This window comes from Ranitomeya variabilis, chromosome 6 (assembly GCF_051348905.1).
Source record: "Ranitomeya variabilis isolate aRanVar5 chromosome 6, aRanVar5.hap1, whole genome shotgun sequence".
Lineage (NCBI taxonomy): Eukaryota > Metazoa > Chordata > Amphibia > Anura > Dendrobatidae > Ranitomeya > Ranitomeya variabilis.
The window spans coordinates 73,186,346-73,212,583 of record NC_135237.1 but is presented as its reverse complement, the minus strand read 5'-3'; the positions used below and the strand labels follow the sequence as shown (position 1 = coordinate 73,212,583).

General features: G+C 44.8%; 1 protein-coding gene across 9 annotated transcripts in view; it reads right to left on the bottom strand.

The window, feature by feature from the left end:
• The window catches only part of KMT2C (lysine methyltransferase 2C), a 302,911-nt gene that overhangs the window by 89,678 nt on the left and 186,995 nt on the right, over window positions 1-26,238 (bottom strand). For 7 of the 9 annotated variants that reach the window (XM_077268634.1, XM_077268636.1, XM_077268635.1 and 4 more), the window contains 9 exons: window positions 25,467-25,595; window positions 23,861-23,980; window positions 23,518-23,648; window positions 21,593-21,770; window positions 18,433-18,537; window positions 18,105-18,152; window positions 13,290-13,427; window positions 11,325-11,357; window positions 11,062-11,205 (listed from right to left, as the gene is read on the bottom strand). In XM_077268634.1, the coding sequence (XP_077124749.1) occupies window positions 11,062-11,205; window positions 11,325-11,357; window positions 13,290-13,427; window positions 18,105-18,152; window positions 18,433-18,537; window positions 21,593-21,770; window positions 23,518-23,648; window positions 23,861-23,980; window positions 25,467-25,595 (1,026 nt within the window). The remainder of the gene's footprint in view (window positions 1-11,061; window positions 11,206-11,324; window positions 11,358-13,289; window positions 13,428-18,104; window positions 18,153-18,432; window positions 18,538-21,592; window positions 21,771-23,517; window positions 23,649-23,860; window positions 23,981-25,466; window positions 25,596-26,238) is intronic. The other 2 variants (XM_077268640.1, XM_077268638.1) reach the window with 2 other exon arrangements.

Sequence of the window (26,238 nt, the reverse complement as noted above, 5' to 3'; positions counted from 1 at the left end):
CACACAGACGGTGCTTCTTGGCCGCGAAGTGTGATGCCACACCAAGAGGTCCACAAAGAGACCGATTTCAGTCTGTTAATCAGCGTTGTTTGTTCACTGGCCTGTTTACACAGGACAATGAATACTGATGGAAACAGAAATATTAATACGATTGTTCTGCCGTCACGCAGCTTGCACATTGTCGGCAGCACATCTTTAAATGATGCGATGTGCTGCCATTAACATACTAAGTCTTTTGTCGTTTTACAGATGATTGCAGTCATGTTTACAGGGATGATAACGTGGAATAAGTGTTAACAGAAATGCTCGTTCACCAATTGTACACTTCTCTAACTGCACTTTTAAATTTTGCAAGGAGATTTTCCCATGACAGGGCATTTTTGCAGCTGCTCTTTTAACCTTACGCAATTGCCTGTTGGAAAGAGTCCTCAATGTTTCCTTAGCACGCACACGTGTGTGCTGGGAATCAGCTACATACTTCTTGATTGTGCGATGATCACAATGAAGTGTCTTGGCAATGTTGATTGTAGTCATGCCTTGACCTAAATACTCCACAATTTGTTGCTTCTTAGCAGCCGACACAACCTTTTTCTTCCCCATTTTGGCAAAAAACGTAGGCTGCTTAATAATGTGGAACAGCCTTCTTAAGTAGTCTTGCCTTTATTTGGACACACCTGCCAAACTAATTTGCACAGGTATCTGCAATTGCTTTCAGTGATATAAAGAGCCCTGACACACATCACCATCAATGAGATTAAATGACAAACAAAAAAATTCTAACCTTATCACTCCTAAACTCTTTGTGCATAATAATTTGGAACACAGTGTATATACCTATGAGGAGGCTGTTGAGCTCGGAGTTTCACGGACGTCTGCGTTAACCCAAATAGGGATTTTTGTGTGTACTCACCGTAAAATCCTTTTCTCCGAGCCACTCATTGGGAACACAGGACCATGGGTGTTATGCTGCTGTCAACTAGGAGGCTGACAATAAGCTGAGACAAAAAAAGGTTAGCTCCTCCCCTGCAGTATACACCCTCATGCTGGCTTTCAGAGACCCAGTTCAGTGCAAAAGCAGTAAGAGAATGACAACAATATATCATGTAACAGTAGAGTACAACATGTCAAAGAAAGTCATAAAACCGAAAACGGTAAAGCGCCGAACAGGCTAACAGGGTGGGTGCTGTGTCCCCCAATGAGTGGCTCGGAGAAAAGGATTTTACGGTGAGTACACACAAAAATCCCTATTTCTCCATCGCCACATTGGGGGACACAGGACCATGGGACGTCCCAAAGCAGTCCCTGGGAGGGAAACAATACAACCAAACAACTCCGTGTACCATCTGACTTACAAATGCGCGACGGCTGCTTGCAGAACACGTCTGCCAAGAGCCGCGTCCGCAGAGGAATGGATGTGGACATTGTAGTGCTTTGTGAAAGTATGCAGGCTGGACCACGTTGCGGCCTTGCAAACCTGCTCTGCCGTTGCCTGGTGCCGGATGGCCCAGGAAGCACCCATCGACCGAGTGGAGTGAGCTCTAATCCCCGCCGGGATAGGTCTGCCCCTGACTCGATAGGATTCTTGGATAGCAGATCGAATCCATCTGGCTATCGTGGCTTTAGACGCAGCCAAACCCTTTCTGTGACCCTCTGGGAGAACGAAAAGGGAGTCTGATCTTCTGAAATGAGCCGTTCTGGAAATGTACCTCCGAAGGGCCCGTAGAATGTCCAGAGTATGAAGGGCTTTTTCAACCCTGTGTTTTGGCTGCGGACAAAAAGAGGGAAGAATGATGTCCTCGTTAAGGTGAAAAGAGGACACAACCTTAGGGAGAAAATCTGGAGATGGACGAAGAACTACCTTGTCCTGGTGGAAAGCGAGAAAAGGAGCTCGGCAGGATAAAGCGGCCAATTCCGAGACCCGTCTGATAAGACGTCACGGCCACAAGGAAGGCAACCTTCCAGGATAGGACCCTAAGCGGGATGTCCTGAAGAGGCTCAAAAGGAGGTTCCTGAAGAACCCCCAGAACCAAGTTGAGATCCCAGGTCTCCAACGGCATTCTGTAGGGGGGTACCACATATGAGACCCCCTGAATGAAAGTTTTGACTTGAAGGTTGGCAGCGATCCGACGTTGGAATAACACAGATAACGCTGAAATCTGACCCTTAAGGGAACTCAGAGCCAAGCCGGAGTCCAGACCGGACTGCAGAAAATCCAAGATGTCAGGGATAGAGAATACGAGCGGAGGGCGACCTCGGAGTCTGCACAACGAGAAGAAAGTTTTCCAGGTGCGATGATAGATAGAAGCGGAGGACGACTTGCGAGCGCTCAACAAGGTGGGAATGACCTGCTGAGAGAAACCGGCTCGAGTTAGAATCCAGGTTTCAACAGCCACGCCGTTAAACGTAGGGCCCCTGAGCTCTGGTGGCAGATCGGCCCCTGAAGAAGATCTGGACGGTCTGGTAAGCGCCAGGGGACGTCAGCTACGAGCTGAACGAGCTCCGCGTACCAAGCGCGACGAGGCCAATCCGGCGCGACCAGGATGACCGGAACCCTCTCCGACTTGATCTTCCGGATTACCTTTGGCAGTAAGGGAAGAGGAGGAAACACATAGGGCAGTCGGAACTGATGCCACGGGGATATCAGTGCGTCCACTCCGATGGCCAGGGGGTCCCGGGAACGTGCAATGAAATTGTGCACTTTGGCGTTCAGCCTGGACGCCATTAGATCCACGTCCAGAGTCCCCCAGCGAAGGCTGATCTGCCGAAACACCTCCGGATGGAGTTCCCATTCCCCCGAGGCAAGACCCTGACGGCTTAGAAAGTCCGCCGCCCAGTTTTCGACGCCTGGAATGTGCACCGCGGACATGGTGGAATGGTTGGCTTCGGCCCAACGAAGGATGTGTGAGACTTCCTGCATCGCCGCCCTGCTGCGGGTACCCCCCTGGTGGTTTTTGTAAGCCACAGCTGTGACATTGTCCGATTGGATTCGGATCGGGTGACCCGCGAGCAGGGGATGAAACCGTCTCAGGGCGAGTCTGATCGCACGAATCTCCAGAATGTTTATAGGGAGCCTCGACTCCCGAGGAGTCCAGCGACCCTGGGCAGAGTGGTGAAGAAACACCGCACCCCAGCCGAGAAGACTGGCGTTTGTGGTTACTACAAACCATCGGATCGGGAGAAAAGATTTCCCCTGGAGGAGGGAGGGACCCAGGGTCCATCATAAAAGGGCTTGTCTGGTCCGTGGCGATAAAGGACATGGACGATCGAGTGATAAGGGACTCCTGTCCCAGTTGTCCAATAGAGCCTGTTGCAAGGGGCGAAGATGGAGTTGGGCGAAAGGGACCGCTTCCATTGCGGCTACCATTTTGCCCAGGATCTTCATGGCGAAGCGAATGGTTCGGGGACGAGGAAGGCAGAGCGTCCGGACTCCAAGCTGAAGCTCTCGGGCCTTGGACCGAGGGAGTAAGACCAGACCCCTTGAGGTGTCCAGGATCATTCCCAGAAAGGAGATCCGACGGGCAGGAACGGGGGAGGACTTGTCCCAGTTGATCAACCAACCCAGGCGCGAAAGCGAATCCAAGGTAATCTGGACGCTTGCCTCGCAGGCCTGAAAAGACGGACCTTTTATAAGGAGGTCGTCTAAGTAAGGCAACACGACCACTCCGCGAGAGTGAAGAATTGCCATGACGGCCGCCATGACCTTCGTGAAAACCCTGGGCGCCGTGGCAAGACCGAAGGGCAAGGCTGTGAATTGGAAATGGTTGTCCAGGATGGCAAAACGGAGGAAACTTTGATGTGGCGGAAATATTGGAATATGGAGATAGGCATCCTTGATATCTATTGATGCCAGGTATTCCCCTCTCTCCATTGAGGTGATGACCGACTGGAGAGATTCCATCTGGAAGTGCCGCACTTTTACGCACTTGTTCAGGAGCTTCAGGTCTAAAATGGGATGCACTGTCCCGTCCTTTTTTGGCACGACGAAGAAGTTTGAGTAAAAACCTCTGAACCTCTCGTGTTCCGGAACCGGAACAATGACCCCGCACTGGCGGAGGGAATGAATGGCGCAAAGAAGGGCGCGTGACTGAGCACCCGAACTGGGGAGACGAGAGGGAAAAAACCGAGCTGGGGGGAGGCAGAGAACTCTATTTTGTAGCCAGACGACACCAGATCCCTGACCCATTCGTCGTGGATGACGGAGAGCCAGACTTGTTGAAAAAGAAGTAGGCGTCCGCCTACCTTGGAGGTGTCGCCTGGACAAGCTCGCGAGTCATTGCGAAGGGAATCTGGCAGGCCTGGACCCTCTGGTTCTGGGCTGTGTAGGCTTTCCTCGCCAGGACGGATTTGGCCTAAAAGAGGGACGAACGTCTCTGTCTGAGCGAGCGGATCGGTCCGATCTGGAATGGGCGGCAGGATTGGACCAGGCTGGACTGCTACGAAAGGGCCGAAAGCGAAAAAATGGTTGACGCTGGAAAGCAGTCTTGGGCCTCTGTTGGGGAAGGAACTTGCTCTTTCCCCCTGTAGCATCGGAGATAAGCTGGTCTAGTTTTTCACCAAAAAGACGCCCGCTCTGAAAAGGGAGAGAAATCAGCGACTTTTTTGAGGAGGAATCTGCGCGCCACTCTCTGAGCCAAATAGCCCTTCTGATGGTGATGGCATTAGAAGCCGCCGACGCTGCACAGTTCGCTGCATCGAGAGAAGCGTACATTACGTAATCACCGGCCATGGCAATTTGTTTGGCGAGGTCCGCCATCTCAGAGGGAAGGTCCTGTTCGTGAACGGATTTTGCTAGGGCATCTGCCCAGGAAACCATCGCCTTGGCCACCCAAGCCGCGGCAAAGGAAGGAGAAAAGGAAGATCCTGAGGCTTCGTACACTGAGCGAGCTAGGGAATCTAGCTGGCGCTCTGTGGGATTTTTAATTGAGGCGCCATCAGGAGCGGACAAGAGGGTCTTGGACGCTAGGCGCGAAACCGGAGGATCTACCAAAGGGGATTCGGTCCAGTCTTTAACAAGATCTGCGGAAAAAGGATATTTCGATTCCAGGGTCTTTTTGCCTGTGAAACGCTTATCCGGGCGCTCCCTGTGTTGCTTGACAATATCCAGGAAATTTGGGTGAGAAGCGAACGTCTTATGGGAACGCTTGTTTCTAGTAAAGGAGACTGAATGTTCTGGAGCAGGAGTAGGGTTATCGTCCACTTTAAGGGCATGATTGACAGCCTCAATAAGGGAGTCAACTGTAGATCTAAACTCAGGAGCATCCGGGTCTAAGGATACATCGGACTCATATTCAGAGTCGTGAACGCTACGAACCCCTAACGAGGGTGAGCGAGAGGCGGAGCCGCCAGAAGCTGAGTGGCGTGGTGAGTGCTCCGGAGAGGTAGAACGGATCCGTTTTCTGGATGACCGTGCCTCTTTCTGGAGAGAGCGGCCCCTGCTGGCCGACGATTCCCCTGCTACGGAGGGCTCTCTTAAGCCGAGAAAAGGATAGCCCCACTCCCCAGGAGGGTGCTGAATGGATTTGATAGCATTGGCTAAAAAATCCACAGACTGAGACAGAGAGGCAACCCACGCGGGGGGACTAGATACGCCTGAGTCGGTGGCGGTGGAGGGCTCCTGGGCACTTGGGGCATCGCAGGTTGAGCAGAGGGGGGAAATCTGAGGCCAAGGAAGTGGAGCCTGGCAGGTGGTACACGCAGAAAAAAAGGTAGCATGCACCTTTGAGGAGGTTTTAGACCTTGTCTGGGACATGGTGTACCCTAGTGTAACAGACAGCAGGGTGACGTGGTCTCCTTACCCGAGGTCCTGTGTCCCACCGAGGAGAGAGAAAGAGCGGTGGAGATGTGACAGTCGGTGTTCTCAGCGCTGCACGTGGGTAGAAGCTGCGGATCTGGAGCTGCAGCGTGTAGAGGAAGATCCAAGATGGCCACCGAGAATAATATAGGAAGTCTCGCAGAGAGCGAGAAGCGCCTGGACTGGGGGGCGGCGCCGCCGATGATGCAAGAAAAGGGGGCGGAGCCTATCGGAAGAACGGCCGAGCTAGGCCGAAGCCGGGGACTTAATTTGCGGCTTCGGCCCGGCGCGACGCCGCCGAGCGCCGGAGGCTATGGGGCCAAAGAAGAACGTGCCACAGTTAAGAGGGAGCCCTCCGACCGCCACGGGCGACCCCCCCCCCCCGAGACACTTAACCCAATAAAGAAGCGCTGGGGAATTTGCGGCTTCAGTGCTGCCCACAGATCCTGGTGAGCTGTGCCCGGGGTTATTAGGACTGTGCAGGGGTTGGGGAGCCTCCGGCCACCATCCCCTGAAAAGGGGGGTGGGGAGGGACCGTCCGCCACCATCCATCAGCCGCATATTCAGTGGTGATGTAGTGGGGGCTGCACGGACGCCACAAGATGAAGTGCCCCTGAACAGCCGAGGGTGAGACCTGGTGGGCAGGGCATATGTCCGGCAATCGAGCCTGGCTGCAGAAGAGGGTACTGGAGGTGAAACTCCAGTGCTCGTCTGTAAAGCGGGGGGGGAGATCGGACCCTTGAAGGGGCCCGTCGCCCCTATAATCAGCTCAGGCAGTGGCATCCCATGTCGCAGGAGAGGGTACGGAGAGGTGAAACTCCCGTGCTCGCCTGTTGTTGGTTCGGGGGAGAACGGAACATGAAAGAATCCGTCGCCCCCTTCGTCCGGAAATAGGAAGGTTTAAAAAAACAAATTCCAGTGTGCCTCCTACGGACACTAAGCTTGAACTGGGTCTCTGAAAGCCAGCATGAGGGTGTATACTGCAGGGGAGGAGCTAACCTTTTTTTGTCTCAGCTTAGTGTCAGCCTCCTAGTGACAGCAGCATAACACCCATGGTCCTGTGTCCCCCAATGTGGCGATGGAGAAAATAAGTTTTCCAAAACTGTCCAGACCCCTATCAACTCCACAAATGGAAGGACCATCATATAGAGACTCAAAGTAGAAAGTTTGAAAAGAAATTTGCCGTTCTTTCTGCAACACATGAAACTTCTGTATGATAACTGAATTAATAGTTAAATTTACAACTGACATGGCTGACAAAATCAAACACAAATGGAGATATCAATGGAGGACATCTTTTATGGCGCTGTTGCCTATGCCAGGTGATTCAAGTGATCTCCGCATGCAAGAAGCATCTCTCTGACCTGTTCCTGAAATGAAAGGCTTGAGTCCTCTTAGGATCATTTTCTATTTAATTATCCAACATTTACAACAAGTAAATTTAGGAAAAACGATGTACAGGGTGGGGCCATTTATATGGATACACCTAAATAAAATGGGAATACTCTACACCATATAAGCAGTCGGTTTACTGAGGAAGGTCTTATTGTTTTGACCGAAACGTTTATGCTGGACTGCCATTCAAGTAATAAATATCTATTTCTTTAAAATCATCACCATACACAAGTTGAGTGCCAAGTTATTTATTATATCCATATAAATGGCCCACCCTGTACAATATTGGATTAGACTGTGCTCAAAGCAGGCCACAGCTTCCCCAATATGTGGCGTTGCCATGTTTATTTGCCCTTACAACATACAGCAGATCATTGCAATGCACTTGTCACTCTGGCATCCTCTACCGCCTTCACTTCCCTCCTTCTGGGGTGTACTCATTACTAAATCAATGTTGCTGAGTAATTCACATGACCCCACACGAGCACTATACGGAGTCTTATTAGTATTGTCCCATGAGAAAAAAAAATGCTGCAAATTATCTCTTAGAAAGTAAACAGTCTCACTAGTGGAGCTAGATACCCCATATGTCAATGACTATTCTTTTAGCAAACCTTAACCCTGCTGTGGAACCATGGGGTCATATAGACAAGTCAATGTCGACCCTTTAACGAGCCTTGTCACATGACTTAGGATAATAGCCAAACCAGAATCTCAATTTGCAGACACTGTGTTTCGGGGTACTGCCCCTCGTCAGTGCAAAGTGGAGATCTGGTTTGGCTGATTGAGAGGCGTCTGACCGGGATCCAAGAAGTATCGTTTCTCCTTGCAGAGAGTGACATGATAATTGATGATTGATGGTATTTTGAATTTGTTTTTTAATTTTGTTTCAAAGTTATTTTCAATTTTCTGTGTTAGGGACTCTCCTGACCCCATAGTACCTTTGTCTGACTTTTTTTTTTTTTTTTTTTAAATATTTTTTGTTTATTCACAGGTTTTCCAATATAATTGTAAATAAACAATGGTTAGACGAACTGTGAGGACTCCTGATGAAATATTGGCAGCTTTGAATGCTTCTAATGATGTCGATATTGATAATGAAGGTAATTTGTAAGATAATTTGAGCAGGGTCTAAAGTGACGCAGATCTCGATGCCGCATCGGATTCAGACAAGTGCTATTCTGTCTTACACTGGCGTCGCTAATTCCTCCGATGATGAGGACGACGACGATGATACTTCAGGTGAAATTCTTGGCAAAGAAGGCTCTAAGTGGTTGCTACAGCCAAAGACTATTCGACGAACTCCAATATGAAACATTGTCAAGGCCAATCCAGGACCAAAGGGTGATGGACGTCTTGCGGATACGCCCTTGAAATCATTCAAAACTTTTTTTCAACAATGCTTTGATTGAAGTCGTCGTCAAATGGACGAACCAAAAAATTCAAAGAGCTAAAGTGAAATACAAGACCCAGTCTGGATATTTGTATGGCACAAGCATTGACGAAATTCGTGCTCCACTTGGAATTCTGCTCTTCTTGGGTGCTACGAAAAGTGGAAAAGAAAGCACAGTGTGTTTGGAAGAAAAATGGCACTGGAAGGCCAATTTGCATAGCAGCCATGAGTCACTTTTTTTTATTTCTTCTGTATTGCTTGTGCTTTGATGACCAACACTCGAGATCAAAGATGGGACGCTGACAAATTGGCACCGATTAGCAAGATTTACAATTTGTCTTGGCTTGTGAAGCGAACTACTCTCCTGGAGTTGGGTGTCCTGTGGATGAAACTTTGCTTGGATTCAGAGGAAGGTGTGGCTTCAAACAGAACATACCAAATAAGCCAAGCAAATATGGATTCAAGGTATATGTCATGGCTGACAGCAAGAACTTTTATTCGGTTTCTTCGAAGATTTACAAAGGAGCTGGAACTCATGCTTCAGGATTGCCGATTCCTACCCAAGCTGTGCTGGATTTGATTCCTACAATTGTTGGAACGAACAGAAATGTTACAACGGACAATTACTACACTTCGATTCCCTTGGCTTTGGAGCTGAAAGGCTCGCAGTTTGACTTTGGTTGGCACATTAAAGAAAAAAGCTTGTATCCCTCCAAGCTTTCTGGCTAAAGCCAATCAAGGAACAGTTCAGTATGCTTTTTGATCATGCAAACGACTTTACATTGCAGTCCATTGAGCCAAAGAAGAACAAGAGAGTTGTGTTTCTGTCGACCATGCATCACAAAGAAGAGAAAGATGAAAAAAATGGAAAAGAAATAAATGCTTTCTACAATAGCCAAAAAGGAGGCGTCGATAGTCATGATCAAATGCGCAGCTTGTACAGCACTGCAAGAAAAACGAATCGGTGGCCAATGAGGGTCTTTTATGGAATGATTGACAGCGCTGCGGTGAATGCGTATGTTATTTTTATTGATTATGTACCAAATTACTCATCTAAGAATTTGGACAAGCACAATAAGTTTTTGAAGAAAGTTGCAGTTGCACTGATCACTCCATATGCAAGCCAGCGATTGGATGCGCATCAAACGCCAAAGGATGTCAAGCAAATCATCCGCGGCTGTGGAATTTTGCAGGCACCATCAGTTGTTTTAAGTGACACCAGCAGTGTTACAGGACAGCGCAAACGGTGCTATGTTTGTCCTCGATCGAAGGACAAAGACGAGATTTGTTTGCAATGACTGCAAGAAGTTCATTTGTGAAGAACATGGCACTATGACGTGCAGTGAATGCAAGGGCTACATTTATTGCCAGATCATTCGTTGTCATTATGTTTTTACTAAAATCCACACAGTTGCAGATATTGTGCATTTTTTTTATTGAATTTGAATACTTTTACTTATTAGTAAAGCGTTTTGGTATAAATTTCAGTTTGTGTTTGATGATGACAAATCACTTCAAAGTTACGTTTGATTTCATAACTGTGTTCTGAAATGATGACAGAATAAAACTTGATTATTCTGAACAGCCTGCATGTTCCATTTTAATGAAATATGACGATTTTGAGCCTGGGGTCATTTAGACCCCATGGTATCAAAGAAGTGATTTTTTTCATGGTTTCACAGCAGGGTTAAAATATGAGTTAAGCCAGACCGCCATTAAAGTCAGACAAAACTAGCCAATTTCCGAAGGACCAGCGAGCCATCTAATGCTTATGGGGTCCTCTGACAGATGGCGCTGCGGGTTGACAAGTATCAGACTGTTGGAGTTTCACAATCTTTGTCGTCACGGGAGAAAAGCTGCTGCCTCAGGTGTCTGGCAATGGCTTTTTCTTGCTCTCCCAATGGGAAATACATTTGTACTGACAAGATGGGAGAGACAGCCATTTGATAAATGAAAGTGCGTCCAACATGCCATGTGCATGCTCAGCTATAGGACTACGTGCCTCTTATCAGTGTAGAGATCGCTTTGGCTAGCTGAACAGACAACCTTGATGAAGCTTGGGCAACTGGCTCTTCTTACAACGACCAGCAGAGTATGGAGTCTTGATGCTTTTCTTTTTGCTTTTTTTTTTTACTATCTTAGAGAGCTAATATGTATAAAGTCTTACACACTGCTCAGTGTATTTTACTTTTTAATTTTTCTCTTCTCCATTGTAGTCTATAGGTACAGGCTTATTGTGGCTATAAGTACACAAGACCCTGCATGTGTATAACTGGACAAAAGGGCACAAATTTGGAGATCACGTGTCTTCGAGGAAGCACTGATGTCAGTGTCGTTACAATTTTACCACTCAATGACAAGTGTCCAGAATTGCTTCGGAGTAAAGACATCATTTAGTTGCTTAAAAGTTGGCGTGAAAGATTCAGCAAACACCTTCACCTGGTTTTACAGATGAGAAGCTATAACCAGGACTGAAACTTACCCTGGTTGTGCAAAGGCAAGAGCTGTGTATGTGGAGGATGAGGATGAGCTGAAGGTGGTGGCGGTTGTGGCAAAGATGGCGGATGGGTGGCTACAGGACTCAGCACAGCAGTAAATAAATCTTCAACATCTTTTCCTTCAAGTTCTGCAAACCCAACAAAAAGAGTAGGAACCAAACTTTTTTTTTATTTTTTTAAAGAAAACATTTTGGTGATAATTTCTTGGTGCCATGATCAAGTGTACAAAGAAGATGGTCATAATTACCTGGAATTTTAGATAATTTTTCCAAAATAGCACCTAAAATGAGGGGAAAAAAAAAAAAGATTAAACACTATGGCTTTGTTTGGGTATTATTAAGTTAAGGTCTATGTTTCTACATGGCTTATCACCCATGGAACTTCCACAGCGTAAAAACCGGAGCGATAAATAAGGAGATATTTGGAACACAATGCAGCCAGGGGATGAGGAAAATCACTTTTAAACTTTTCATATAAATATAACCATTTCAGTTTTTACTGAGTGTTACAGTACTGGCATTGTCAGTTGTCAATTTCGACGAATGCGCAATACGCACTGCGTTGCCAATGTGCATTATTCTTTTAATGCACAATGACCGTGCTCTCCCTCAACGGTTCTAATGACAAGTAACGAACCAAAAAGAGAGCGCATAATGCGTGTGTATTGTAAGGAGAAAACACTGTAAGCCGGGATCAGCCTTGCCCCCGAAAGCGACATCTGTTTTGGGGGTGGGGCTGGCCTCTGCTCTCCTTGCTTGCAGAGTACAACTTTTACAATGTACACCAAAAGGAAGCTCTCTTGCTAGGCCCTCACTTCTGAATTAGAGCTGGCGAGGGAGCGCACTGTCACTGTGCATTGAAAAGAATATCCCACAATGACTACAGAGCACGTACCGAGCATGCGTTAGAGCAGACATCCAACTCATGCTCAATAGAGCAAGTACGAACCCAGATACTGAAACAGACGTCAATGATGAGGCGTCGTTTCAGGGTGTTGATTGAGCCTGCTGCAGTGACCGCAGCATATGCCCCCTCATGACATCCCGTATGAGTATGCCAGCATGCCCTGGTGGTTCTCAAACAAAGCATCATCAAATAGGAAGGTTAGAAAAGCGATTTAATTACTACAATAGACATTTAGAATTAAAAATCAATAGTTGTTTCAGACCACCCCTTTAATTTACAGTATTCTATCTTTGGAAATACATGTTACTGCAATTGGTAAAGATCTTTGTTCGTGTTTACATGACTAGATTTCCATAGGAAAGTAGTGAAGGTTTACAATGGAGAGTATGTTTTTTCCCCATATTAAACTATTTATTGTTTAATCATGGAATAATTTTAATATAAACATTTAAAGGGAATCTGTCAACAGGTTTTTGCTATGTAATGAGAGTACACCATGACAATAGGGCAGAGACCCAGCTTCCAGGGATATGTCACTTACTGGACTGTTTTTCTGTTTCAATACAAATCAGTGTGTTTTATCAGCAGGAGATTATCACTACAGGACGAGAGTCCAACACCGATTAGCAGCTCTCTGGCTATAAAATATGGACAAAGCTGTGGTGTGGAATGGGTTATCTATCATGATACATTGCTATAATCAGGCTCTCCGCCTCTACATCCGGCTGCTGTCTGATTTCATAACAAAAACCTTTTGTTAGATTCCCTTTAACAAAGTAAAAATGCACCGGACATCAAGATGAAGTGTTATGTAGTTAAATAATTCAGGGGGGACAATATTGGACACTTTAGCAGCCAGAGACAAAAAAAAAAAAAAAAAAATCACAAAAAGTTCTATCTTGAAGAAAATTGCAAGATGTATCTGTGGTAGGCACAGAGCCTTCTTACAGGGATATGAAGTGGGTGAAGTACGTGACTTTTGCTTATAGTTGACTGGAGTATGTCATTTTTTGGTAGACTGGGTGCACATCGATTGCAAAACCGATACCTGTTCTGTATGAACGCTGTGCACAATAGGTCACAGAATACACTATGTAAATGTCACCGTACAATGGTGCACCTAATATCTGAGCTGAACGATTGGTGATGTTTTTTGCAGTGAATCTGCAATATATTGACGCACATAAAGGCCTGGCATGAAGAGAACTGAGCCAAACATTGTGTGCACGTGTGGCTATACAATACCCTTTCCCACACTTCTAGAGGGAACATTATTCAACTCATGATGGAAAACAAACGCTTTTACCATCTGTAACCATTTTGTCCAGCTCGGGGCTGAGAATCCCATCCAATTGGTCCTCGCTTAAAGGTCGGGAGCTCTGGATGACATTGGTGTGAGACAGTGATGAGGAATCATCTGATATGGTACCGATGTCAAGCCCCACTAAAAAGGAAATGAACACCAGTTTACACATTGAAATATTTTGCTCAAGTAGCAGAGCAATGGAGTAAATACAATGTAGGGCAGATCGCCTGACTTAGAGCCAGTGTTACTGTCCAGAGCTGCATTTATAATTCTGCTGGCATCAAACATAAAATCCCACCACTCAGCCTACTCACATCTATCATACATATCTAATATATAAAGCTGTATGTGTGTATGTGTGTGTATGTATGTATGTATGTGTGTGTGTATGTATGTCCGGGATTGGCATCTGCACAGTCGCAGCTACAGCCACAAAATTTTGCACAGTCACACGTCTGGACCCCGAGAGCGTCATAGGCTATGTTGTGAGGTGAAATTTTAACCCCGCGCTTTCCAATTCACCAAACAATTTTGCCCCTATCTACATAATGGGGAAAAAATGAAAGGAAAAGTGTTGGAGGCGTCGCAGCTACAGGCACAAAATTTTGCACAGTCACACGTCTGGACCCCGAGAGCGTCAAAGCTATGTTGTGAGGTGAAATTTTAACCCCGCGCTTTCCAATTCACCAAACAATTTTGCCCCTATCTACATAATGGGGAAAAAATGAAAGGAAACGTGTTGGAGGCAAATTAACAGCTGCCAGATGTGAACAAGGGGACTTAAAGAATGACAGCGATGGCGCCAAAGAGTATATACTGTACAGTTGCTAAGGTGGGGCCCCAACATGGGATAATCACCACACCACCACGGGGATATGAACACACACACAAAATGCGCCACACACTACCACGTGCTCGAACACATATACCACCCTCAGCGCACATTTCACCACACATACACCAACCTCGCCACATAAAAGTCGAAACACAAAAGTCGCCGCTCAAAACTCGCCACGCGCAAAACTCTCCACGCGCAAAACTCTCCACATGCAAAACTCGCCACACGCAAAACTCGCCACACGCAGAAAAATTGCCACACGCAGAAAAATTGCCACATGCACAAAAGTTGCAACACATGCAAAAGTTGCCTCACACAAAACTTGCACATACTCAAAAGGCACCACACATAAAACTCGCCACGCACAAAACTCGCCATGCGCAAATCTTGCTGCACACAACTTGCTACACTAACCTGTCACATGCAACTCGACACACAAAAAGTTGCTACACGCATGTCGCCACACAAAACTCATCTCACAAAAGTCACTACATGCATGTCGCCACACGCAACTCAACACACAACTTGACACACGAAACTCGCCCTAAAACACACACAAGTCTGGTATTATCCTTCAAAAATAAAAATCTGATTAATAAGCAGACAAACTACAAGAGCAACAAATGTACCATATAGGAATCCGGCAGCTGTCAGTCACATGACCAGTCTATTATGTGTATGTGTGAGCTAATATATACTGCCAGGGGGTGGGTTTACTGTTGGCTGGGGATTTATCAGGCTGCCATTTTAGCTTACAAATACTGAGGTAAAAATACTGACCAAATAACGTGTGAACGAGGGCTAATACAGGAGGAGATGACATACAGCTATATACTATATACAGGAGGAGATGACACACAGGTATATACTATTTACAGGGGAGATGACACACAGGTATATACTATATACAGGAGCAGATTACCTACAGGTATATAGTATATACAGGAGGAGATGACATACAGGTATATGCTATGTATAGGAGGAGATGACATACAGGTATATACTATATACAGGAGGAGATGACACACAGATATATACTATATATAGGTGAGATGACACACAGGTATATACTATATACAGGAGATTACATACAGGTATATCTAATATATAAAGCTGAATGTGTGTATGTATGTATGTATGTATGTGTGTATGTCCGGGATTGGCATCTGCACCGTCGCAGCTACAGCCACAAAATTTTGCACAGTCACACGTCTGGACCCCGAGAGCGTCATAGGCTATGTTGTGAGGTGAAATTTTAACCCCACGCGTTCCAATTCACCAAACAATTTTGCCCCTATCTACATAATGGGGAAAAAGTGAAGGGAAAAGTGTTGGAGGAAAATTGACAGCTGCCAGATGTGAACAATGAGGACTTAAAGAATGAGAGCGATGGCGACAAAGAGTATATACCGTACAGTTGCTAAGGTGGGGCCCCGACATGGGATACTCACCACACACGGGGATATGAACACAAACACAAAATGCGCCACACACTACCACGTGCTTGAACACATATACCACCCTCAGCACACATTTCACCACACACACACCAACCTCGCCACATAAAAGTCGAAACACAAAAGTCACCACTCAAAACTCGCAACGCGCAAAACTTGCTACATGCAAAACTCGCCATATGCAAAACTAGGCTCACGCAAAACTCACCACACGTGCAAAACTCACCTCATGGAAAACTCACCTCATGCAAAACTTGCACACACAGAAAAATTGCCACATGTACAAAAGTTGCACCACATGCAAAAGTTGCCTCACACAAAACTTGCACATACTCAAAACGCACCACACATAAAACTCGCCACGCGCAAAACTCGCCATGCACAAATCTTGCTGCACACAACTTGCTACACTAACCTGTCACATGCAACTCGACACACAAAATGTTGCTAGACGCATGTCGCCACACAAAACTCATCTCACAAAAGTCGCTACATGCATGTCGCCACACGCAACTCAACACACACAACTTGACACATGAAACTCGCCCTAAAACACACACAAGTCTGGTATTGTCCTTCAAAAATAAAAATCTGATTAATAAGCAGACAAACTACAAGAGCAACAAATGTACCATATAGGAAATACGGCAGCTGTCAGTCACATGACCTGTCTATTATGTGTATGTGTGAGCTAATATATACTGCCAGGGGGGAGGGCTTCCTGTTGGCTGGGGATTTATCAGGCTGCCAATAGCAACCAATCACAGCTCAGCTTCTATTTTGCTACAGTTAATTAACCTGAGCTCTGATTGGTTAATATAGGCAACAAAGACATTCTCAGTATAACAAAGCTAATATATGTTGTGAAATGCTTCTATTAGCTTAGTTTTTGCCTTTTAATAATTACATTTCTATCTATTTGTTTTGTGGTTTTTGTGTGCAGAATAAATTTTTGTTAACACATTCTATTTTGCTAACAGCAGTCATTAACCCGGGCGAAGCCGGGTAGTACAGCTAGTATGTAATATTATGCATGAATACGCATGGATGTCTACAGTAATGACAGGGCTCCAGTACAGGGCTTCAGCTTAATGGCACCTATACAACTATGAACACAGCTCTGGATTAGAAAATATATGATGGCGTAGCTTAGGACAGATGCAATATAAGGGAAGCAATGTATTAAAGGGAACTGGTCATCAGGACATACAATATTTTAACTAAAGGTATTTGTGTGAAGGCCCTTTAATGCTTCTTAAATCCATACCTTGGTTGCAGTATTTCATTTAGAAAGTGTAGGGAAATCCAGGCTTGATACTTTATGGGCAAGAGCAGGGGCAAACACTGCAATGTCAGCTCTCCTGCCTCCTCTTTTCCTTGCCCGCCCCTGGTCTCTGATGGACAGGTCACTCATTGTCTCATTGACCCCAGCTCGAGGTTCCTGCGCAGGTGACGTCATTGCCCGGCATGGTCTGATCAGGGGAGCGGCACATTTATTGTAATCTACTGATGACGTTGCGAGAGCCGCACTATCGAGCCGTACATGCACCAACCCCTACTGCGGAGATGGCCCTGGGCAATGACAGTGCCTGTGCAGATTGTCGGGCAAAGGAGGAGGGTGATAGAAGAGTGGCCTGAATGTCAGAGGCCGGCCACAGGCAGGAGTGATGGAAGCGCAGTTTTTGCCTCCTGCACTTTAAATCAAAACTTCACTTAGAACTTCTTGGCTGGATTTCTTTACAGTTTCCAAATGAAATCGTATGCATTTAATAAGCATTAAAAGGCCTTTACACACACATGCTCATGTACTGCGGTCACCCCTGCAATCACATATGTGGACGTGATAATGTATGAAGGGGTTAAAGGTGAGCCGAATGCTTTTAGCAAGATGTTAGAATCTACATTGGACATGATTATGTAATTATCTCTACAATTCTAAGGGATGCACCAACTAAAGATATTCAAGCTGAATGTACATACAAAAATACATTTAAGAATATAGAACATTTAGAATACACAGCATTAACCAAATGATCCTCATCTTAAAAGTGGTCCGGGGAAAATATAACCCCTCCCAAAAAGACTGAATTAAAAAAAAACAAAACTAAATAGTAATGCTAATCTACCAGGATTCACCTGGATTGGGTTGCACTCTGGTATACACCGGCACAGACAGAGGTACAGCATGTCACTGGACCGCTGCAACTAATCACAGGACACATTGCTCCAGCAGATGGAGCGGTAACGTCACCACTTCCGGTGTCGGCGCAGACCAAGGCGCAGCCTGAACTGAAAAACGCAGGCGAGTGCCCGTAGGCAATTATCACCACTTTAAAGAACAGCGTACAAGCAATTTTTTTTTTTTTACAGATTAATAAAATGATATTTAATAAACATGGTTTAAAAAAAGCAAAACAAAAACAAAACAAAAGAAACATGAAAGCGTGTTGCATGCAGAATCCTAGCAGGTAAGATGGGTTATGACCCACCTCACTACTGGATTTATTATGGTTTTCTTACCAAAAGGAGAGGATGAATTCTCGACCTGGAAAGTGCATAAATCAAGACCTACAAGACCCAAACCAGATAAAATGGATGATTATAACAAAGAAAAAGGAGAGGAAGCGAATGTGTCAAGCAGCATGCTGGAAAAAAAATCAATATGCGGTTCGAAATGAAAACATAAAAGAAACCAGCAGAAGAGACGGCAAGCTGATCCAGGGGAGTCAAATCAAAAGAACCATCCACATGGGAGTGCTCCTGTAGTAAAATGTATCTATGGATGCTTCTAATACTATAATTTATGCAGTAGACTACGTGGCAGGAGAAAAACCTTTTGAAGACATACCAGTCTGACTTCCAGACTTTGCAAGATCGTCTGAAAGAATTCCAAAAATATCATCTTCTGTATTCAGCACCTCAGACAGTTCAGCCAAAGGATCTTGAGATCCACCTAAAAAAGAAAAATTATGTTATATTACACACAAACCAGCCCACTTAAACTGTACTGCAGACAACCTGAAGACATATCAATTATCCAGCTGAGACCACACATTGCCTTCAAAGCAGCAGGTATACTTTTTGAAGGAACTCGACAGGAAAATTGTTCCAAACATCTTAGGGAGGCCAAGCCATTACTTTTGGTATTCTTTATGCTGAAGATAGTTCTTAAAGGGATTGTCAGGGGTACAATGATAAATCTGTAGCCCCTCCGTGAGACTGCAGACTTATGAATCCCCCCGTGGCTTGCATTGTGAGGATCTGCTGGAAAAGGCGGTGAGGCATGCGATATGCAGAGGCAGTTTAGTAGGCGCGATCTCGCTCTGTACAAGTGTATGGAGCGTTGGTACAGGAGTCTAGTGGGCGCAGCCTCTCTCAATACAATTGTATGGATGCCGCTCCCACGAGACAGCTTCTGCCCAGGAGTACGCATATCGCATACATCACCACCGTTCTTTGCTCAGAAACAGGTAAATCCTCGCAGCTCACAGGGCAGGGAAAAAAAGACAACCCCTTTAAAGATATTGGCAGAATCTTTGGGGTTGTTATTCCAGTGCAGAATACATTTGGAGCCAATCAGAAGCCTCCCTGATGGGTTTGCATGATGGATAACAAGAAATGGGCAACCTTGAGGATCATAGATGACGTGGTGGCCAAGGAAACTTAGTAAAGCAGAAAGATGTGAAGCAGTGTCATCAGCCCAGAATTGACTGGAACCAGTGGTATCTAGCTATGTCCATTTATTGTTTCGGAGAAGTCTGGCCAGGTGTGGTCTCCAAAGAAAAAACATAATATATTCAACATGGAAACTGTGCCAAATCGACTCCAGGAAAATATAGGAACTGGGGTGCAGAAATATGACAGCAGGTGATCTGGAGTCAAAATGTGAAGCATTTGGCTGTAACAAAAGGCAGTTTGCTCGCTGAAGGGCTGGAGAACGATACAATAATGAGGGTCCGCAGACTATTATACTATTATGGTAGAAGGTCCTTGTAAGTTTGGAACTGTAGTTCAGCAAATCATTTCTATTTTGAAAGCATTAATTAACTTCATTTTAGAAATGGCCACTTTTTGGTTCTATTATATTCTCACAGCTCTTTTGAGTATGGTATTTAAAGAGGGGACTCTGGGGAGATAAAACATTGTTGTACTGTCCTTGGCCTCAAACTATAGAGATATTTATGTCCAGTGCTGCAGTTTTATGATCTTTGTACCCCTTGTAATTCTGTGTGACAGCAGCTGCTCCTCACTGCTCCCCCTCCCTCCCACCTGGGTCATTACATCATACACGAACTGCTGCTCCCCCTGTAAGGAACAGCCAGCCAGAGAAGAGGAGGAGTGACCTACTCCCTGCTATTGGTTCCTTCACTGCAGAGCTATCATCAGGGAGCTGCTACTAGAAGCTGGGAGCAGGCCGCACCTCCTAATCTCGGACTGCAGAGAGGGAAACTATCAGGGGGCTGGTGTGACAGAAGATGTTTTTCACTTCACTGCTCACCCCTCCTGTCTGGGACATTAAAGCAGTATGCAGCTCCCCGATGTTATCAAGAGACTGACAGATAACAGCTGTATCTCTGCAGAGAACTGGGGGCATGGCCACACCCCCTCTTCTCAGGCTAGCTGTTCTTTACAGGGGGAGCAGCATTTAGTGTAAGATCTAATGACCCAAATAGAAGGAGGGGAGGGGGGGACAGTGAGGAGCAGCTGCTGTCACACAGAATTACAAAGGTTATAAAGATAATAGAACTGCACTGACCATCTCATCATTACAGTTTATGCGGGCAGGGACAGTAAAACATTTTTTTTAATCTCCCCAGAGGACCCCTTTAAGTAAGACACTGCTTTAATGCATTGACGCTTGTCAGTTTTGCCCATGTCATAAATGAGAAACACCACAAGTTTAAATTTGCCTATGCAGCATTTTACTGCTTTTTTAAAAAAAATAAAACAAAAAGCCCCGATTCATCAATACCAGCAGGGCTATGGCGTCGGTATAAAATGGACCGACAGATTCCTAAAATATATAATAAATTGGGTTCAGTAGTACAATGCAGAATGTGCTGGCAATTTTTTCATAAAAATTTGGGAAAGTTATAAAATGACTGTGCTATTCCAGATCTAAGGATCTCAGCTTTTAGTGGACATGAATCTGTGCTGCACTTTATGTACATGCTCAGTAGTGACCAGTGCTGTGGAGATGAATCTGTGCTGCACTTTATGTACATGCTCAGTAGTGAGGCAGGGCTGTGGAGTCGGAAGTCAGGGAAATTGAGAAGTCAAGAGTCTGTTTGGCTTAATGATGCCACAGCCCTGAACACCAGAGTAATCAACATCAGTCTTGATGAGGGGGCATGTCGGAGTCAGACGCACCTAATTCATTAAGGGGCACATGTGTCTTAATAAATCCGTCACTTGTGAAATATAGTGTGCTCCTTGACACAAATCTTAATCCAGACAGCGAGTGGTATAAGGCTATGTGCCCACGTTGCAGAATAGAAGCAGAATTTTCTGCTTTAATTCTGCATACCCTTCGCAGGAAAAACACATGCGGATTTATTCGCGTTATAGACGTGATTTGCATGCGATTTTCTAATGCATGTCTATGGGTGCAGAATTGCCGCAAAAATAATGAACAAGCTGCGTTTCCGCCGCGGAAAAAAAAACTTATCATGGGCACATAAATTGTGGAATGCATTAGAAAATAATGGGATGCTGTTTGTAAGCGTTTTTTAAGCATTTCCTCCACGGAAAATCATGGCAAAAACGCTTAAAAAACGCAACGTGGGCACATAGCCTAAGGTATGCCCATAGTGAGCTGTGGTGTCACACCTCTGTCCTGCTCCAGCTCTGCTTACTTTGGCGGAGCTAGACTAACATAGACTGAAAATTCCAAGTCAGTAAATTTATGCTCATCTCTGCAAAAAGGAATTATTTAAAGACTTTTGAAAGCGATTTTAATTGTTTTGATGAATTGGAGCCAAAAGACCTCAGGTAATTGCTTCACTTACAATGTGCATTTTTGGAAGGTGTTGCTGCTGAACTGAGCAGAGGGTCTGAGGAAAGATCCAGAAAAGTCGACTTTAGATTTACTCTGTACAGAATAGTGGCAGCCTCCTCAGAAGGGTTTGCAATGCCAAATTTGTTTTGTCTACTGGTATCCAGAAGATTTCTCCCAAAAAATGCCTCCTGTGTGAAGTAAAGCAAAAGAATTATACAGCGAGAAAAGATTTTCATAATATTCCAAAAAAGTAAAGGAATATAAGAAAGTGCATCATTTTAAATAGGGAATTCTAACAGTAAAGCTTGCAAGCAACAAAGGAAGGTGAAATGATTAATGTGACCAGCACGGCTGTGAACACTGACTAGTCTCCTGGAGCATGTACTGGTTGTATCTCAGCCAGAATGCAAGTCACTTTACACGGGTGGTCCGAAACTAACAAATATTAATCCTACATGTTTATTTAATTAAACTAAATAGCTTTTCTAATGTTCTTTAAACTGGATGACATCAGAAGGCAGGGGCAGTGGTCACTGGCATAGTCTGTCTCAGGGATGGGCTAGTCCCTGCTCTACTGAGCATGCGTTGGTCTCACTTCAGGCGTATGCTCAGTATGAGCTCCATCCTCAGTATTCCTTTGAATGCAGTGTGACATTGTGCTCCCTTACGGCTCCAATAAGAAGCGATGAGGTGGCCAGAGAGCACACTGTCATGGCGCATTGAATAGGAGAGAAAGTGGCAAGCAGGGAGAGCAGGAACCAGCACAGCCCCCGAAACAGACACAGTAATTCTACCATACAAAGTTTGATAAATTTGCCCGTAAGTGTTTTGCAGATTATTTTTATAGGCAATCCACAGCAAATCCTGGAAGTTGTAGTTAATTTCAGAATGCTAATTCCCCATGGAGCTAAATGGGGAAAATGCACATGTAATAAAAAGTATGCAAGTATGTATGTATGTATGCATGCATGTATGTACTGCGTCTAATGTTGCCCTTGAACAAGGTGCATTGTAAGGCAATAAAGCAGACTTTTTTCTGAAGTATTTTTCACATCTCACCTGAAATCAGCATAGACTTGCTGTGTGGACTTTAAGATCCCCAGGATGTGAACCATTCATGAGGACCTGTGGCAGATTTCACTCTTTCAAGAAAAAGAGTGAAATCTGCAACAAAATTTGTGCCCTGGTATTGGGACAAAATCAGTCCTATCAGTATGAAGCCTTAGGCTAGGTTCACATTGCGTTAAAGCAGCCCGTTCAAAGCATGCATTAAACGGACTGCGTTAACGCAAGTGCCAAAATGCGATTGCGCAGATAGTGCTAGCAGATGCTCTATCTTAGCTAGCGGTGACGGACCCGGAAACGCTACAGCCCGAGTGTTCGTCACTCAATGACGGCACATTGCTAGCGCAAGCCCATTATGGAATGTGTTGGCGATGCGCCCGAAATAGGGGTTAAAGGCAGCGTTAACGGACTGCGTTACACCGCGTTATGCCACGGTGTAACGCAGTCGGTCTAACGGACTACCAGAACGCAGTATAAACCCAGCCTTAGGGTGCTTTTACAAGAGCAAGATATGCTGCAGATTTTCTGGCAGGGTGGATTAAATTGCAGCAATTCTAAATTGCACAGAAATTGATGCGCCATGTGGATATTAGATGTGCAGCAAGTCAATGATGTTGCAGAGTTGAAGAGCAATTACCCTCTGTAATGGATAGAAGAGATCTACATACAGCTCATGCAGATTTAACGGATTTATTTGTAAATTCAAAGCAAAAAAGTCCGCTTTTATGTCCCCAATCGGCCATACTGTAAAATTCAGCTTATGTCATCGCTGATAAACTCTGTTGCTATGTTAGAATGGGTCACAATTTTTAGCACATGTGATTAAGCAGATTATTTCTGTGTACACCAACAACAAGTACAGCAAAATACCTGGAGATACGCAGGAAAAATTTCTTCCAATTTATTTTTCTTTTTCCGGTAGCGTTTCTTTATTTTCTCGGTGGTATCACAGCCAGGCATGCATTCATCTACAGGAGTTCCAGGCAGAGGTTCGTTCCAGGCTTAGAGGAAACAAAACACAATTGGGTAAGTAATTTAAAAGATCTATTTTTTTCCCTATTTTGAAAGTCCTTGATTCCCATCTTGAAGGAGTGTATGGGATTTAGAAAGATCACAAAAATACAGCAGGGAACCACTATAAATACAAGACTGGTGTGAACCGAACCAAAAAGTTTATGTTCAAAGTTGATAATGTGATACTTGTGACACATACCTTCTTCTTTAGCAGTCAGGAGCTCAGACACAGAGCCAGAAGAATCCTTTCTAGATAAAGACCTCTTGGATTTTCCCTGACCGGTCCGGCTTCTTTGGCGCACCATGAATCCCCCAATACCTATGATGATAATGAGTAACACTGTCAGATACTGCATCCCACTGCCGGTCTCACACACATCGGGATTATTGTTACTACACTGACCACATGGGTGATTACTTAGGGATTATTTTTGAGACAGTGACCTAACAGTGCAATGTGGCCTGCAGTTTTATATCACAGAGCCTCATCAGAAAGTAATACAGCAGGTTATACAAAACTAATAAAAATAGACTGTTTTCTTTTAGGAAAAGCACCTTCAAAACACACAGACAAGATTACTAGAATTACTAGAAGTAATAATGCTTTTTAATCTCATACAGGCGATTTCCTAATAACTTGTTTACCAATTAGTGACTTCAAAAAGGGAATCTGTCACCGGGATTTTGCCACCTAAGAGCAGCATAATGTAGCGATAGAGACCCCAATACCAGCGATGTGTTACTTACTGAGGGGATTGCGGTAGTTTGCGAAAAAGTTTTAATCAGTAGAACACCAGAGGACTAGTAAATCTGCTGCCAAGTAGTCCTCCATATTAAAGAGCGCTGTATAACCCCGCCCTCACCACACTTCTGCCTATGCACAGTGTACACAGAATCAGTGGTGTGGGCAGGGTTATACAGAGATCAGTATTCAGAGAACAGCTAGATCTGCAGCAGAGAACGCATTGCTGGAATTGGGGTCTCTGCGCCTACATTATGCTGCTCTCGATGGGGCAGCAATCTAGTGACACATTCCCTTTAAATCTCTTATCCAATATATTGGGAACGACCCTTATTGCCACCAAAACATCTATGACCCCTCAAAGGCTTGGACTCCTCACAACCTCCATGTCTGAGTGCCCTGTGGAATCTGGTACCAATACATTAGTTGCAGGATCCTTTATTTAGTGATGGGCGACCACCATGATTCTGAATTTTCATTTTAGATAAGATTGAGAATATGTTCTGCAAACTCAACACCTTCAATCAAACATTTTATTTTTCTTTTACAGTGTGTGTAAAGCATCATCATCCTGCTGTAAGAAGAAACTATCAGTAGGGAATGCTACTGCCATATAGGGGTGTACAAATTTTAAGTATGTGGCATGTGTCAAAGAAATAGGCACATAAATGCCGAGACGCAAGCTTTCCCAGTAGGACATTGCCCTCACTGACTTGTCTTCTTACAGAGTTCATCATGATGCTGAACCAGAACTTGGCATTACCGGCGCCTCTTATGACGAGTAGGATTGGCACAACATCACCATTGATTCCAGCCCTACTGGCAGGAAGGAGCAGGAGGCTCGCAGGGTGTCGGAGCGCCGATCATGAATAGTTTTGTTCGACTAGAGTGTAAACCCATTTGAACACACAGATTAATCGGCTATTTTCAAAAACCATATTCAAGCAATGCATCAAGAAAAAAAAAATGTGTGACAGTGGTATAGAGAAGCAACTTTTTTTGTACATTTATCCCAAAAATTAACAAAATTAGAAATGTTTTCACAGCAACAATAAGCCTGTACCTGGTCTGTATGGCTTTCGCTTCCTTTTCTTCATTCCATCCATTATTTCGGCACTTTTTAAGTCATCATCAATTGCTTCCCGCTCTGGACTAGAGTCAGATTTTACATCACAGTCCATTAGGTCACCCTCTGTAACACAAATTGGGTCATTAGATTATTAATAGTGATGAGCGAGTATACTCATTGCTCGGGTTTTCCTGAGCATGCTCAGGTGACCTCCGAGTATTTATGACTGATCGGAGATTTAGTTTTCATTGCGGCAGCTGAATGATTTACAGCTACTAGCCAGGCTGAGTACATGTGGGAGTTGCCTGGTTGCTAGGGAATCCCCACATGTAATCAAGGTGGCTAGTAGCTGTAAATCATTCAGCTGAAATGAGATGAAAACTAAATATCCGAGCAGTCATAAATACTCAGAGGTCACCCGAGCATGCTCTGGAAAACCCAAGCAATGAGTATACTCGCTCATCACTAATTATTAAGAATATAAAAACATATACGAGGTTCAATAGGAGGCAGAATAGGTGCATCGGCTCCTGGATAATACTCTCTCATTACTGGACGGCTAATGTGTACAATATGTCCGAACAAAGAGCTGGGAGGTGGGCATGGACTAGGTGAGCAGAATAAGCTCCTTTTGGGGTTTGTCTACTGGTGGGTTATTCAGGTTGGTAATTAACACATGTAAGTTCAGCCATGCCAAGAATGCGTGTGTACGGAGAGGTTGGGGGCAACAGTTCATAAGCTATTGATGGTGTGATCTAAAAAGACT